General features: G+C 37.9%; 1 protein-coding gene across 2 annotated transcripts; it reads right to left on the bottom strand.

Moving 5' to 3' along the window:
• Window positions 1-739: 739 nt before the first annotated feature.
• Window positions 740-4,780, bottom strand: LOC145141203 (amino acid transporter AVT1A-like). Of its 2 annotated transcripts, XM_079074517.1 has the most exons (13): window positions 4,549-4,780; window positions 4,283-4,452; window positions 3,675-3,970; window positions 3,331-3,545; window positions 3,049-3,072; window positions 2,783-2,963; window positions 2,477-2,693; window positions 2,191-2,326; window positions 2,094-2,113; window positions 1,759-1,904; window positions 1,630-1,673; window positions 1,479-1,541; window positions 740-1,378 (listed from the first exon to the last, which is right to left on the bottom strand). In XM_079074517.1, the coding sequence occupies exons 1-13, from the start codon at window positions 4,549-4,551 to the stop codon at window positions 1,286-1,288; spliced, it is 1,608 nt and encodes a 535-aa protein (XP_078930643.1). In that variant the 5' UTR covers window positions 4,552-4,780; the 3' UTR covers window positions 740-1,285. The 2 variants fall into 2 exon arrangements, with proteins under 2 accessions (XP_078930643.1, XP_078930644.1); XM_079074518.1 differs by having other exon boundaries at window positions 4,283-4,779.
• Between the last annotated feature and the right edge of the window lie 12,171 nt (window positions 4,781-16,951).

Genomic DNA, 16,951 nt, shown 5'->3' with positions numbered 1-16,951 from the left:
GAACAATCAAGTGCAGATCAACAATGGAGAATCAGAGGATATAGAAAGAAATACACAGAGAAGCCGAATGCACTTATTTTTCAAAGAATGGAGAATCAATCAAAGAACATAGAAGGAAGAGAAGAAGAAGTAGAAGTGAAGATTGAAGAATAGAAGGTATTTTTTTAGACCCGGTTCAAGAATCGAGAATGAGAAGAGAAGGAAGAACAGTCGCTTTCAATTAATCAATTTGGTTGTTGATTTTTGTAGCATACGTAGGTTAACCTAGAAAATATAAGGAATCGTGATTTCTATTTTGTTGAAATATCTTAGGTCAAGTGGGGCCCTCTGGAAGTGGGGGCCCTAAGCTAGGGCTTAATTATCACTAAGGTAGAGTCGGCCTTGCCGGTGATCTTTATAGCAAGCACCCTCTTAATGGGAATACTTGGTAAACATGTTCTTAATGGTTGACATGGATGGAAACCATCAAATCATCCCCTAGCCTACAAAGTGGGAATCTAATTTGCTATCTTTTCTAAATGCCTAATTAGTAACAGTTGTATCAAGATCAATATGGTTCAATATGTCATTCTCCACATGTAGTCAAATCATTCAATTTTTTTGTGATAATGATGACATTAAATAATTTTTCAAAAACTTAACTTTAAAAAACTTCTATTTACAAATTGAGAGGTCAATAAGAGTCTCTATGCAATGTAAACATTCCAAATAACAACCTGGAGTATTGAAAACTTCTTAATTTCAATAACAAACAGCATCTTATTCGGTAAATTCATTTGCAACAACTGCAATTCAGAAAACAAATCATTTGAATCTACATCAACCCTATGGTCAAGAGAAAATGTAGTTGTAAACTTAATACACAGCATTTTATACTATTAGATTTGGAAGTAGGGTTGGGAGTTTAAGGACTATCAATCTTTCCCTATCGGCTATTTATTATAAAGGTACAATGGTGGAGAGTGGAGACTTAAAGAAAACAAGGCTATTTGTTATAAGATTATTCGAGCTATTAAAAATAATGAAGAGAAGTATTCCGCTTTTAAAGTCTTCAATTGCAAATTGGGGATCTGGCGCAATATGGTAAAAATCGAGAAAGAGCTGTCAAAACTCATAATGACACAAGTCGAAAAATCTAAAACTAGAGCTGCCGGAGTCAAACTTGACCAGATTTCAACTCGTAGCCTCTATGCTAGATTCGACTCATGATGTTTATTGATCCAAAGTATGTATGGAAGTACTACAACAAAAAGACAGGCATGGGACAAGCCAGACTGTGCAGTCTTTAGAGTTCATTTGCTATATCTGCCAATGATGAGTACGTTCCCACGACCATGCAAACGATGCCCAACACCATAATACAAATGCTCAAACCAATCTACAAACATTTTAACAACCCTCATTGTCAATTTCGAAGAACAAGGATAGAAGTACAAAATCTTTTGATTAAATGATCGAGATTATGTCTTATAACTTACCTGCGTAGTCGTGGCCTTACTCCCACTGATCATCAAAAAGCATAGAGATGGCAATATGAGAGACTGCACCAAAAACACGTATGAGCCATGAGAAGAGATAAAAGGAAACGAACAAGGATATGAAATGCTAAACTCGAAATTGCATGCTTACCACCAAAATACATAAGACTGAACCCATCAAAGCCATCACAAGACCTGTATTCAAGAAACAAAATCATTTGTATCATTCAATGTGGTTGTGAAATTATTGAAAAGACACTGTAATTTAATTGATCGATACCGAAGAAGGGAATAGATAACGCAATGCAGACAGAGGATGCAACAAGTGCAATCCGTAGAGTAATAAAACACCAATTGCTACGTGCAACTTTAGCAGGAAACAGCTCTTCGATGGCACTTGCCAAAGGGTTCATCAACAGGGCATACGTATGAAATGTTAAGGAGCGACTGTTAAATAGTTTGCATAATCCTCTTGTGGTATCAAAATCCATTTCAAATATGAATTTTATAAAACTTCCATTGTAGACCTTAAAGAAATGACATGAGGGATTGGTACAGGAATCAAAATTTTACGTTTCTTTAATTATAAGTTATATTATATCACAAAAAGGATATTTCGTGACCGGATTGATAATCTGTAAATATGTAAAAGTAGTTAAAATCTATAGTCGAAAGTAAAATCATGAAAATAAACCAACCAATGAACACTTACTACAGTCAACAAAGCAACTTTTGAAGCAACTGCATCCTCAGGCATGTTCAATGTTATCTGGGACAACGATTGTTCTCCAAACATGAGAAAACCCGCAATTGCAACACTCCCATACATCAGAAGACACAAAATAAAGCTGCAAAAGAATCGATAGTGGAAGGTTGATCAAGAGTTAGTTATGATATATCATAGCCAGTAATGAAACATCACTCATCAGGTTCTTGAGAAGTTTTTCACGTTTTTCTCAAGTAGTACTTAGATTGATATTGAAATTAAAGTGTCTCACCATATTATCATTGCCTTTGTAAACTTAGTTTTATCTGCCATTGACTGGTATATATTTGGGAACACACAATGTCCAGAAAAGCAAAATCCATAAATACCAAGTGCGAAAGCAATGCCACCCAATTTTATAGGTGGACCTCTTTCATTAAAGCCCACGTTCACTGTACCCAGCCAAAACACACAGATGATGACCATAAGAGTAGCCACAACACCAGTAGCTGCATGCAAATCGATAGAAGATTGTATACTCTTAATTCAACAACGGGAGAGCTGAAATATATACACCATTAATGATGATAAACTTTACCTGAAAATAATGAGATCACTCGGGGGTTTTTTACTAAAAGCGTGGATCCCATAACGACAGCAGAAAGAACTGCAAACATGTGAACCGGGTCCGTATTGATGCTACCCCATTGCAGCGATACACCAGGGAACAAACTAGTGAGATTGTCTCCTTCCAATATAATGAACTCCACACAATATGCCTAAATTTTAATGGCCAAAATCAACGCTATGAGGTTTGAGCTATAAAATAAGCAATCATGGACGACTAAGAAATAGTTTACTTACATAGAGTGACGTGTACAAAATGATCTGCACGAAAAGAATTGAGTGGATTAATCAGTATCGAATTGAAACTATTACTTAACAATACATAGAGTGGTTAACTTTTCAAACCAATCTTGCTTGGATTTACGTTGCAAAGAGATCATCTTTCTTATAAGTTACAAAGATGCAACAAATACACTATTGTCGACATAAGTTAGTGATCTTAGACACCAAGTGAAGTATTTTTTTTTTAATTAAGGCTTGAAAAGTCAATCACGTACGTATGAAATAAATTAAACTTACTGCTATTGTAAGGCGTCCGTATTTCCCAAATGCAGCTTCTCCAATATCGGGATATGTTTGAATGGTGTCTTTACTCTCGAAGCAAAGTTTCATGAGATAAGCGGTGTAGCAACATATTGCTGCAAAAAGGAGTAGGATTCCTACGCCAGCCCAGCCAGCGGTAGCTATTGTATTTGGCATAGAAAGAACTCCAACTCCAACCATCACATTCACCGCTGATACAACAAATATACCAGTAAAAGTTGATTAATAGAATGATAAACAAACACATGATCATAAGATGTTATATATGATCTATATATATATCGACTGAATTAAAGAAAATGATGATGAGATTTTCTCACAATTGAAAACAGTCTGAGTGACGCTACATCCAAAGGCAATGGGAAGCTCATCGATTAGTTGATCAGGCAAAGAACCCTTTCCTGACCATGTTGATATCTTTCTTGAAATCCTATCTACATCCTCTTTGCTAAAAACCTTTGAACATTCTATCAGCAACTTAGACTTTATATTATCACCAAAATTAGCAGTACTGCTATCAATCCCCGGTTCATACATTGAATATATAGAACCCGATGGGCGTCTAAGGAATGCCACACTTGGTGTTGCTGAAATTGAGTACGAATCAAGTGTATACCTGCAATAATGATATATTGTGGGTATAAGACTTCAAAAAACTAAACAAATTAACTCATTTTTTTCAATTTCTTTTTTTTGAATATCAGTAAATTAAGAACCCAAGCAAACAGTACAATAATTTTCTCAAGGTTGAACCCTAATTTTATTGCAACCCATCATAAAACATAGGCTTATCATTTCTACATGGCATTGTGTTGGAGATTATTAACAAAATAAATAAATGTAAATCCCAAAACAACAGGCATATATAAACGTCAAGAAAAAACCAAAACTGAAGCATATGAACGCAATAGATGAAACTGAAACTAACTTGTAACTCTGTGGCCATTGACCAGTAGCTTGAGAAAACGACGATCTACGACTGGAAACATCATCGGTGTCATCATCATCACTGTTATTTGCTTCTATATCATCATTATCGTTGTCATCATAATCGTCTTCGATCGCGAAATAATCTGTGTCCTTCGCTTTACCTGCCATCTTCTCAATCAGAATTTAATTAAATTCCAAAAGGCGTTACGCGATACCCAGATCAGAAGTCATAAAAATTCTCTATCTTTTTCGATCTACTAATACCATGGATCAAAGATGTAGGCTAATTCACGGATACATTTATGTAAATGTACGTGTCAGGATCTTGATGCGTCCTCATATGCATCTACTCGACCATGAGACTTGTCTGTCATAATCGCGTAGACGTGATGCGAGTTGCGAAAAGAAAGGAGGAGAGAGATGATGAATCGACAGACAGTTGTCGAAGTATGATGTTTGTTTACAGATGAATAGGTAACATGGAAGTTCCATGGACAACGACCGACGCGGATAATGGGTTTGAATGGGGAGGTGGATTTGTCTTTTCGTTACCCATTTTGTCATACCGAATAAGATTGGGTTATATTATAAAAAAATGGAAACTCTTTTGTACTTGACATTTGACATGGGTCTCATTGGTTCATCTAATTTAATACTTTATCTTTGATCACATGCCATGCGTATGTGAAAAGAAAAATATGACAGAATAGCAATCTTTTGGAATATGAAAATTGAAAAATATGATTTTGAGAAATACAAAAGATATTGTTATAAATAGTTAGTCAGTTGAAGGTTGAGACATGGATCAACTGATGATTAATTTTCAATCTTTATCAAATCTTTCAATACTACTTGTTATTTGATGATATGTATAAATACTATTAGATATATAAAATAAAATGAAAACACATAATTTGAATTTTTGAATATACTTATGATCAAATTCTCTAATCAAAATAATTAAACAAATGCAAATAATATTTATGTTGATCAAGATATATATTTTTTTGAACAACCAATTCCTATAAAAAAAAACTAGCAAAACGCTAAAGGAGGAACCAATTACAGAGAGTCGAAGGGGATTTTGCAACCACTGGGTCTAAGAGATACTACTTGTACTACATCTATTCGAAAGCAAATTAAAAGAATGAATGACAATACTTTCAAAAATATTAGTTTTCCTTATGATGTGCGTTTGAAACAACATACTATTCCTATAAGATAAAATAACCCAATTTGTGGTGATAAAAATTACTTCAATCGCTCTTCGTTTCGATCATCTCAATGCAATGCTATCAACCCAACTCATAATCTCAAAGACATTCACAAACAAAGGAAAAAAGAAGATTAAGCCACTTAACCACTTTGTTTCAAATTTCTTTGGCTATTTCACAAACAAGAAACACATGGCTATTGTTTTAGTAAAAAATAATTTAAATAGAATCTAACCAAATTGTATGAGAGGCTGTGATGTTCGTGATAAATCAAGTAAGAAATGATAATCAAAGTGACTTACAAGGAAAGCTCTTGATCCTTGATAGGATCTCCGACATAAAACCTTGGGAGGTGATGATGATCACATGCCTTGATGATTTTATTGATATCAAATGTTGAATATAGAGATGAATGTGTAAATGTAAGTACAAGTATCGTGAATTAGCTCAGTGTCTCCCTAGTGTGCTAATTACATGTGTTATTTATAGTCTAATGTTAATAACAAGAAGTCCGATAATTCCGGGATCCTCCAGAATCAGCATATGAACGTTATTTGATTTGGTATTCCGAGTCTTTTGCCTGGTTGAGATGACTCTCCGTTAAGAATGGGTCTTGTGTTGACTCGTTCTGCACACATGAGATAAATAAAGAAAATATAGTTGTTACAAGTGTTAGAAATATTAGTGGTAATAGTCAGGATCCCGGGATATGTTTAAGGATCCTGAAGTTTCAGGAATATTTGAGGATCTTGAATATGAGTCAAGGATCCTGCCCCTAACAATTGCCCCCAAATTATACCTGCGAAATATAACCGTTAGTGTTTTAAATATTTAGAGGTATAAGTTTTAAATAAAAATTGAAGTAAGAATTTCCAACGGATGGGTAATTTGAACCTTAATGGGTAGATTTCTAGTCGTTGGGAAGGGTCAAATCACCTTTTTACCTCTCACTGATTCCTATATAAGTAAGATATGGAGCTTCTTCGATTTCATCTTACTCTTATCCTTTCTTCCAGAAGTTCATCGAACATCATTGAAGGTAGTATTTTTATTCGTTTTGTCCTTCTTCCTTCTTAGTTTTCTTTTTATTAAGAATGGCCAAGAAAGGCTCTCGTTCTCGTGCACACATCATAACTATACCTGATGATGATTTTGTTGATCAGAAGCTCATTTCCTATGAGGAAACTTGTACCTTCGATGATGATAGTATTGAAGTTTTGAGTTCGAGTGGAACTTTTCTCACTAGTACTGTCTTCAATCCTTTCGATGTTAAGATCCAACCTTATTTTATTTCTTCTGTTTGGGTTTGTTTTCATGAGTATCCTTTTACCTTAGGTCTTGTCTATCCCTTTTTCGGGGTCATTTCTGAATTTTTTGAAATCACCAAGATTTCATATATTCAAGCCATGCCAGCAGTTTGTACGATCCTTTATTGGACCGACAATCTGATTCGCTCCACCGGTCTCAAAATTGGTCTAAATAAATTAACTTATGTTTACGACCTTTCTACCTTTGGAAACTCTCGCTTTTGTTGAAAGTTAAAACCACCGGATCACCTCTTGTTCTAAAGTCCAAGCATAACGATGGTGCTTGGAAAGGAAGATATTTTTTCGTAAAACGTGACTCGATTCCTGGTGGAGATCTTCTACCTTAATCCTGGGTTAAAAAGGGTTCCTAATTTTCATAGCGAGGATCCCAATATTCCCACTTCTTATTTTGTTTAATTTTTTTTGCAGCTTTCAAGTTTGAGGAATTAGTTCCCCTGCTAAAGATACGGAGGATAGGATCAGAGACTTCCTTGCTCTGCCCGAAGCTATCAAGACATTCAAGATCGATTTTTCAAGTCATCAAGAAAGCTCAACCGCTATCATCCCTATGGCTACCGGTAGGGATACTTGAGTACCTTCAGCTTTAGTCTTTGAGAGATTATTAAGATTTCTTTGGTTTTCGTAGGATCTAAAGCAACGCATGCCAGTGCTCATTTCTCCCTTTCTGATCTTGATACGACTGTGTCAAGTGGCCAGATATTTGTGAAGAAAGAGAAAACTAACTCCTCCCTTGTCTCAAAAGGCCCATATTGACCTAACTATGAAAACTCTGGGATCCTGGGAGAGGAAAACTCATGAAGCTGTGAATCTAAACTTGGAAAATCTTGGAGCTGAGGATGCACTTCAGAGGCTGGTCTCCTTTTCTCAAGTTGTAGGTGTTAGTGTTGCTTTTCTTTCTTACGCTTTGCCTTTCACTCTTTTTAATGTAACTCTTGCTCTAGGTCTTTGATCGTGTCTCTATAGACTTGAGGATCCAGGCTGAGAAGGCTAAAGAAGCTTTAAGAGAACAAGAAAAAATATGGAAGGCGACCAACGAGGATCTCCTAAAACGAGTGGAACTCCTAAGCAAGGGGAAGGATGAGAAAGAGGAGGAGCACGATGCAGAGTTGGCGTAGGTGATCGCCAAAGTGAAAGCTAGCGTAGTCATGGCTGTTTGGGAGGCCAAGATCAAACTAGCTGAAGATGTGGCCAACGCTGGATCTTGGAAACTGGCTGGGTGGCGCACAACCCTCGCTGAATTAAAGGGCAAATCTGTCAAAATCGACGAGGATCCTGAGGGGAAACATCTGAAGTCGAATGAGGAGAAGAAGATCCCAGGCGATGATGACCAGGCTACGATCTAGGTCTGTTAGATAGGAATATTTTGCATGATTTTGTATAAAACGATGTTTGGTTCTTATGGAACCAATGTACCACTTCTTCGTTTATGTATGGTTGTGGTTTAGATTTCCATCTACATGGTTGACTTATATGCTTGTTATGATTGTAGATCTTATGAGGATCCTTATGCAATAGGATTCTAAAAAGTAAGAACTCTTAAGATCTAAATACCCTGAAATGGTTAGTAATCAACTTGGGATCTTAAAATAATTAAGATCTTAATCATTATGTAGGAAAAGTTAACTTTAAAGGATAGATAGAACCTGACTATCCTTAGGCTCTATGACCTTTAGACTTAGGAGAAGTCCTTTAGTATGATACGGGAAGATCCTTGCTTTAAGAATTCATAAGGGAGGATCCTTGATTGGCCCTGGCTCAGTGAAATTGGGAAGGATCCCTCCTTAGGAGTCAATTGGAAATAACTTCAACTTGGAAAATACCCGAGAAAAACTCTTGTGTGATAATGTTGTAACCCTTGCATATTTTTTGAGGAACACCCCAACTTTAGACAATCCGTTGGCGTCATAACTCTTAGAAAATCTCAGGAGAAAATCCCAACCTGAGATAACACGTCAGTATTACAATCCTTAGTAAATTACTGGAGAAATCCCAATCCAATGTAAAAGGTTAATGTTACAAATACCGGTAAATTACTGGGGAAAATCCCAATTCTTATGATAACATGCCAATGTTATAAATCTTAGGAAATTTTCTAGGGAAGATCACAACTTGAGATAACATGTCAATGTTATAAACCTTATGTGTTTCCTGGGGAAGATCCCAACTTGAGATAACATGTCAAAGTTATTAACCTTATATTCAAACTTTAGGATCTTAACTTATGTTCAGAAATAAGAGGGTTGCCAAGTCACTGAATCATGAAATGATCCCCTTATTCACATCCCATAGTTAGATATCGTGCATCCAAGCGAGGTGTAGCAACCTTAACTCGTATGAAAGAGGTAATTAGCTCTTTAAACCTTATAGGGGATTAAGTACCCTTATTTGTAGGAGATATGATCAGTCTCTATTTGTAGTTACTATGGTATTTGCGTATTGTCATCGTGAAGATCTTAGAATTTTGTAGCCATTGGGATCTTTGAATGCCAGGATCCTTAAATATCAAGATCCTTGGGTTCCTACGCATAGCAAACGTTAGCTTGGGGCGAGCGTTATCTTGGCTAACGCCCCTCTGATGATTTAAGTTAGTAATGGTTTTCAAGAGAGTAAATAATAACAATAATGAAAATAAAGGGTAAAAGGTAAAGAGTATGTGTACCTTGAGTAAGTTGGAAAATGGCTAATCTCACTTACATGAAATAAGCTTTAAGATGTATAGGATTCTAGGATCTTGGAAAGATATTTCCATCGAGGGTAGCTAGCCAATATGACCCCTTTCCTGCTTCAGCGTCCATGGGATACGGTCCTTCCCGTTTCGGTGCTAATTTACCTACACTGGGATCCTTGGTATTTTGGAATGCTTTCCTTAAGACCAAGTCTCCTATCTGGAATCTTCTGACTTTGATATTCTTGTTGTATGCTTTGGTGATGGGCAGCGATGCGGATCTTGGTAAGATCCCTGAGTTCATCGATAGTGTCAAGATCTTGGGTTAGGATCCTATCGTTGTTCTTTTGATCTTGAAATAGATATCTTGTCGTTGGGATCACCACTTCAGTGGGGAACATCGCTTCTGCTCCGAACACCAAAGAGTATGGAGTTTGGCTTGTGGCTAATTTGGAAGTGGTCCTATCTGCCCATAGGATGAAAGGAAGCTCTTCTGCCCATCTTATTTTCTTTTCATCTAGCCTTTTCTTTAAGTTATTGACTATGATTTTGTGGCTAGATTCTGCTTAACCGTTGGCTTGAGGGTGAACAGGGGTGGACATTATCATTTTGATTCCCTAACTTGTGAAAAAGTCCATAGTCCTCTTTCTTATGAATTGGGATCCATTGTCACATATAATTTCGACAGGGATCCCGAACCTGGTCAGTATATTACATTTGATAAACGACACCTCCTCCTTATCTCTTACTTGAACAAAAGTCTCAGCCTCGATCCACTTCGAGAAATAGTCTGTCATTACTAGCATGAAGACTTTTCCTCCTGGTGTGTTAGGTAATTTTCCTACTATATCCATCCCCCACTTCATGAATGGCCAAGGGGAAATTATAGGATGTAAAGGTTCCACTGGTTAGTGTAGGATGTTGCTATGTCTTTGACAAGCATCACATATTTGAGTATACAAGAAGGAATCTTTCTTCATGGTTGGCCAGTAGTATCTCGTCCTCAACACCTTTGAGCACAAGGATCTGCCCCCAGTGTGGTTACCACAATCTCCTTCATGTATGTCTTTTAGGACTTCAGTAGCCTCATGATCTTCCAGGCATCGAAAGTATGGTCCTGCCACAAATTTAATGTGTAGCTTACCTTGGATCATCACAAAACGCGAGACCCTCATTTTGAATGACTTGTCACTTTTTTCTTCCTTCAGGATGGTACCATTTTGGAGATATTCCACAATGGGTTGAATGCAGTATCTTGAGGTTGGGGAAGGATCCTTGATGTTAGGATCCTAATGATAAAGTTGAGGATCAAGATCTTCGATTGTAGCGACGTTGGTTGTTACCTCGTCATCGTCGAGATCCCTTAGTCTTTTGGCAGGATCCTTGATTGCTGGGATCATCATGTGGATTATCGGGATCCTAGTTTCTGGTGGGATCCTAAGGGAGGATCCTAGATTGGCTAAGGCATCTGCTTCAAAATTATCTTCTCTAGGAACTTGGTTTAGGCTGAATTCTTCAAATTCAGAAGCTAAAGTTTTGAGGATTTTGAGGTATATTACTAGTCTTTATCCTTTTACTGCATACGATCCATTAAAATGGTTAGTTATTAATAAGGACTCGACATAAACCTGAATATCTTTGATCTGAAGATCCTTAGCTAGTTGTAGTCCCATGATTAGTGCCTCATATTCAGCTTCGTTATTGTTTGCATCGACCTCACAATCGACTTCCTGGGGTAGGATGTCCCCCTGTGGCAACTTTAATATGATCCCTAATCCAGTTCCTCTTTGGTTTGATGATCCATTTGTGCCATCTGTGGCATATCCCCATTTTCACGGCTAGAAAAGACTGATTTTGTTTATGCTTTGTTTAAAAATCAGAGTAACATTTTAAATAAAAGTGTTGCGAAATTTGTTCCCAAAATAAAATATGATAAAGATTTATCAAAGCATTTCCGTAGAAATGTATTTCATTAAAAACCTCGGGATGTCATGTTCGATACAGATCAAAAGCATAAACAGTACAATATAAGCCTTACTACATTTATTCATATCTACAGGCCTATATCCGTAATATCTCATCCCAAACATCATATCTATGCCCGTGCACCACTACCTGTAATACAAGAAACTGAGTGGGTCAGGCTTGGGAGCCTGGTGAGCACATAGGGTTTTCAACCCACAATAAATAAGTTTATTAATTTCATCAACCAACAATAACCAGGTTACTCGTTCCTGTTATCCTCACTTTACGTCCCTAAACACCTATCATAAGGGACCTAGCCTAAGGATCATCATCGGGATGGACACTACTGCAAAGGGGGTTCCTCAACAATAAATGTCCTAAAGACAACCATGAGGGGGATGGAGTACACCGGTGAACACATCGTTCACAAACACCTACAGGTTGCGAGCCTGCTAGCGTTCCATTGGACTGTCTAGAAGAGTCCGTGGTTGTCATCCATACTCTGCTAGATGACAAAATCAACAGCAACAACATCGAGGCCTCTCATCATTTTATCACACATCGTCTATTACATCTACCCATGTTTTACCCCAACATTTTGTAGATATAAAATACATATACAGTTTAAATCATTTAAAACATGTATAAAAATCTTTCATCAGCATAGACAGCAAGTATTCAGACAATATGCACACATAGCACGTAATTTATATTAAATACTTCATATCTATGTGTAAGATGAAAGTGACTATGCACTCACCTGAAAAGATGGTGACTCTGCACTCGGACAGCACTTCGTTACTCTTAAAACAATTTTCCTCGACAAAACAGCGGGTTTTTATTAAAAATCGGGCTTCGCTGGAGCAGCGTTTCCGAGTCGAAAGCTTTTCTTCTCGGAGCCGTCGGGCGCTCCGGGGCTTCCTTCTCATGCTAGGGAGGTTCCCTAGACTTGGGAGGGGTTTAGGGAGGCTAGAGAGAAGTTAGAGAGAGAAAGAAAGGCTTATGGTGTGAAGAAAATATGAAGAGTTCACCCTTTATTTATAGGGATTTTATAGTGAAGTAGCCCCTAAGTTTCGTCCGTATCTTCCGCGTACGAGCTCCGTTTTCTACATTCTTTATATCCACGCGTTGGTATTTACGAGTACTACAACTTTCATTTAGACCCCGTCGGCTAATTCTCTTTCTATCTTAGATTTACAAAAACTGTATCGTATTTATCGCGCACGAAGAGTAGCGACTAAGCTTCGTCCATATCTTTCTGATACGAGCTCCGTTTCCGACGTTATTTATATCCACGCGTTGGTATTTACGATTACTACAACTTTCATTTAGACCCCGTTGGCTAATTCTCTTTCTATCTCGGATTTACAAAACTGTATCGAATTCGCCGCACTCGAAAAGTAGAGACTAAGCTTCATCCATAACTTTTGCATACGAGCTCCGTTTTTGACGTTATTTATATCCACGCGTTGGTAAAAATAAAATCTACAACTTTCTTTTTTACTCCGTCGGCTAATTCTCGACCGATCTTAAATTTAACAGTATGAGGTGATTACACTGTTAAATGTCCGCGTAAAATTCATAACTTTTACATACGGACTCCGTTTTCGTCTGTCTTTTTGTCGTTGAGTTCCTATTAATGAGATCTTCAACTCTCATTTAGGTCGCGTAAGCCAAAAACCGCTCGAACTAAAATTCGAGTTTCGGGTCGTGCACTGATATGCCAAAAATCTTTGAAAAATCATAACTTCCTCATACGAAGTCAGATTTGGGCGTTCTTTATATCCCCAGAATCCTTGTTTCGACCACCACCACTTTATGTAAAGATATCGGGTTTATCTCACACTTTAATTTTGACGCTTATTTTTATTCTTTATTAATTATACATTTATAATTAAGTATAAAACACATAAATTCACATAATTCACATAATACTCAAATAATTCATTTTTATTACTTCAAAAAGAGTTACAATAGTTGACCTAGACTATTACATCATCTATTAATGCTTAGCCCCGAAAACCGGGCGTTACACCTGGTCTCAGGATCCAAGTGACTTTTACTTACATAGTAGATGGGATGTTGATCCCCATTAAGATCCTTAGCTAAGACTGCACTTACCGTGTTTAAGGATACTAAAAGGTAGAGAAGAAATGGTTCCCTATCTAATGGTTTTACCAATAGGGGTGCTGAACTTAGGTATTTCTTAAGTTCCTGGAAAGCATCTTCGTGCTCCTTAGTCCACTCGAACTTTTATTTTTCTTCAAGATTTCGTAGAAAGGTTTGTATCTTTCTGAGGATCTTGAGATGAATCTGTTTAAATATGCCGCTCTTCCTATTAATACTTAAATATCCTTTGTCGAGGATGGGGATCTTAGATCAATGATTGCTTTGATTTGCTCAGGACTTGTTTCGATTCCTATATTGGTCACCATGTACCTAAGGAACTTGCCTGATGTCATTCCAAAGTCACACTTGGCGGGGTTCAGCTTCATGTTATACTTTTCCGGTATGTCGAAGGATTCTTCAAGATCCTTGAGATGGTCTTCAACTTTATTCGATTTGACTACCATGTCATCAATGCAGACTTCCATCGTATCACCTGGTTTCTCCTTGATTATCTTGTTGACTAGCCTTTGATATGTTGCACCTGCATTTTTAAGACCAAATGGCATGGCATTATAACAAAATATACCTGTTGGGGTTATGAATGTTGTATCCTCTTGGTCAGATGGTTCCATTTGGATTTGTTGGAACCCTGCTGATGCATCCATGAATGTTAGTAGCTCATGACCAGCTATGGCGTCTATCATGGAGTCTATGTATGTTAGAGGGAAAGGATCCTTGGGACAAGCCTTGTTAAGATTCATATAATCCACACACACTCTCCATTTCCCATTCTTCTTTTGTACTACCACCACGTTGGATAGCCACCTTGGGAACTTCACTTCCTTGATCATTCTTGTTTTAAGAAGTTTTTCTACTTCTTCTTGTATGATTTGGTTTCCCTCTGGTGCGAACTTCCTTCTCTTTTGTTGTATTGGCATGAAAGAAGGAACAATATTAAGTTTATGGATCATTATATTTTTATCTATACCTATCATGTCCTCGTGCTTCCATGAAAATGTCTTGCTTCTAGCTTTGAGGAGCTTTATTAGTTCTTGTTCGACTGGTTCTGGTATTGCGGATCCTATGAGAACTTTGGCATCAGGATCCTCAAGGTTCAGGGGCACGTCCTTTATATCTTGCTCTCTTGTTCTTGGCACGTCTTGTGCCCCCTGCTTTAGTTGCTATGCTTGTCGTGGAATTGTTTAAGATTTCATCGAGGTCTTGTAACACTCTTTGGATTCTTTTTGATCACCTGTGATCTTCACCGTCCCCCATGGGTTGGGCGTCTTCACAGATTGATGATATGTTGATGGGACTACCTTCATGTCGTGAATCCATGGTCTACCTAGTATACCATTATAAGAGGATAATGTCTCTATTACACAAAAGCATTGCATATAGTTTACCCCCTCAATGTAGATATGTAGCTTTATTTCGTCGACTGTATGTTTTCTTTCACCACTGAATCCTATTAATACTGAGGATCTTTTGATTATTTTGGACTCTGGGATGTTCATTCTTTTTAAAGCATCCAAGAGTATTGTTGAATGAGGATCCTCCATAAACAAGAGTGATCACCAATCCGTCGTGGTGAGCATCCTGGATGTCTTGTCTATCTGCTTTGTCGAAGGTGATCTCCTTCTTTTTTGTGATCGATGTATTCTTCCATGACCTTTCTTATTTTTTTGTTTTTGATACCTTGGCATGCTTTTTTTTCTATGCCAGATCCTCCGGATATCACATTGATTACATTTGCGTCAATAGGAGGGGATCCCGACTTATCGAGAGTCTTTAGAGGATCCTGATCTTTCTCTTTGGATTTTTCGTTTCTTCTTCCAAGGATTTCTTTGACGTATCCTTTACTTAAGAGGTAGCTGGTCTCCTTCCTGAGATCTATGAAATCCTCCATGATATCACCAAAGTCTTCATGGTACACATGCCATTTGGATTTGTCTTTCCAAGTCGTGGATTTTTGTCCCTTCCTTGGCCATCTTGCTTTGTCGCCAAGATCCTGCATAGAAAATATTATACTTGTAGGATATTTGTACCGATGAGTCGGCCTTCCTATTGGGGTGATCGTATAAGCTTGGTAGGTTGCTCCTTTTTTGGATCTCCTTGTCCTATTCGAGCCTTATGAATCTTAATGCTCTGCTTCAAACCTCATCAATTCTCTTGCATGGAGTCATTACAAGGTCTTCGTAGAAAGGAGAGTCCTTCTTTAAGCCCATTTTGAAGGCTTCAACCGCAATCTCCATATCGATGTTGGGGATACTTAGAGCTTCCCTGCCAAACCTGTTCACAAAAGTCATAACAGATTCCTTAGGATCTTAAACCACTCAATAAAGATCACTAGTGATCTTCTCGAATGTTCTGCTAGAAGAAAATTGATTGTTAAACAAATTAACTAAGTGAGAAAATGAAGTAATAGAGTAAGGAGGAACGTTAAGAAGGCATTTTAAGGCTGATCATGTAAGGGTCGAACCAAAACCCTTGCATAGGCAAGCTTCCTTTAAGTGTGTCGGAATAGGGATGATCTCCATTTTTTCCCTATATTGTGTGACATGCTCCTCAGGATCTGTGGTCCCATCATAAGGCTTCATGTTGGGCATTTGGAAGCGTTTTGGGACCTCGGTGTCAGTGATCGCATGAGTGAATCTCAAGATCTTGTGGCTTGTGGGGGATACTTCTCGTATAGGTTGAACTACTCCGGGCATGCTCGAGATCATTTGTCTTGATTGCTGAAGTTCCTTAGCCATGATCGGGCTTAAAACTGTATGAAGGTCCATAGAGTTAGTAGTAAAGATATTATTTTTGACGAATTTACAAGGATCCTTGATATTGGGAGTAACGAAGGTTTCATCGGGATCCTGGGTCGTATGGTCCTGCTCTATTGGAGTCGCCCCCAAGCAGGAACAGAGGCCGGTATTGAGGATCCTATATCACATTGATTTGTTGAGGATCCCATGTTATCAAAGTTCAGGATCTTGGGCTGCAAGATCGTTGTAATACCCGGATTTCCAGGTATATTATTTTAATTATTTATTTTGTGAATCATTGACCTACTCGACGAGTTGGTGCTATAACTCGTCGAGTAGAAGTGGGGTGGCCACGTGAGTTTAATGAACTACTCGACGAGTCCAAGAGTAGACTCGCCAAGTAGGCGCTGTGGGTGGAAACCCTAAATCCTCGGGCCTATGCCCTATTTAAGGAAACTTATGGCCCTCATTTGCAGCTACCAGTCCAGAGAGAGAAACCCTAGTGAGCTTGAGCGTCTGGTGTGAGGAGAAGGGCTATTTTAATCCTTGTTGGTGTGGTTTTTGCAAAGAAGAAGGAGATTCCAGCAAAAGAAGGTCAAGGGGGTTGCTATTCTGTGGTTTCAAGCAAGG

This window comes from Lactuca virosa, chromosome 9 (genome assembly GCF_052849685.1).
Source record: "Lactuca virosa cultivar CGN04683 chromosome 9, Lactuca_virosa_CGN04683_v6, whole genome shotgun sequence".
Classification (NCBI taxonomy): domain Eukaryota; kingdom Viridiplantae; phylum Streptophyta; class Magnoliopsida; order Asterales; family Asteraceae; genus Lactuca; species Lactuca virosa.
Note: the sequence above shows the minus strand (reverse complement) of the source record. Positions and strands in the feature narration are given on the sequence as shown.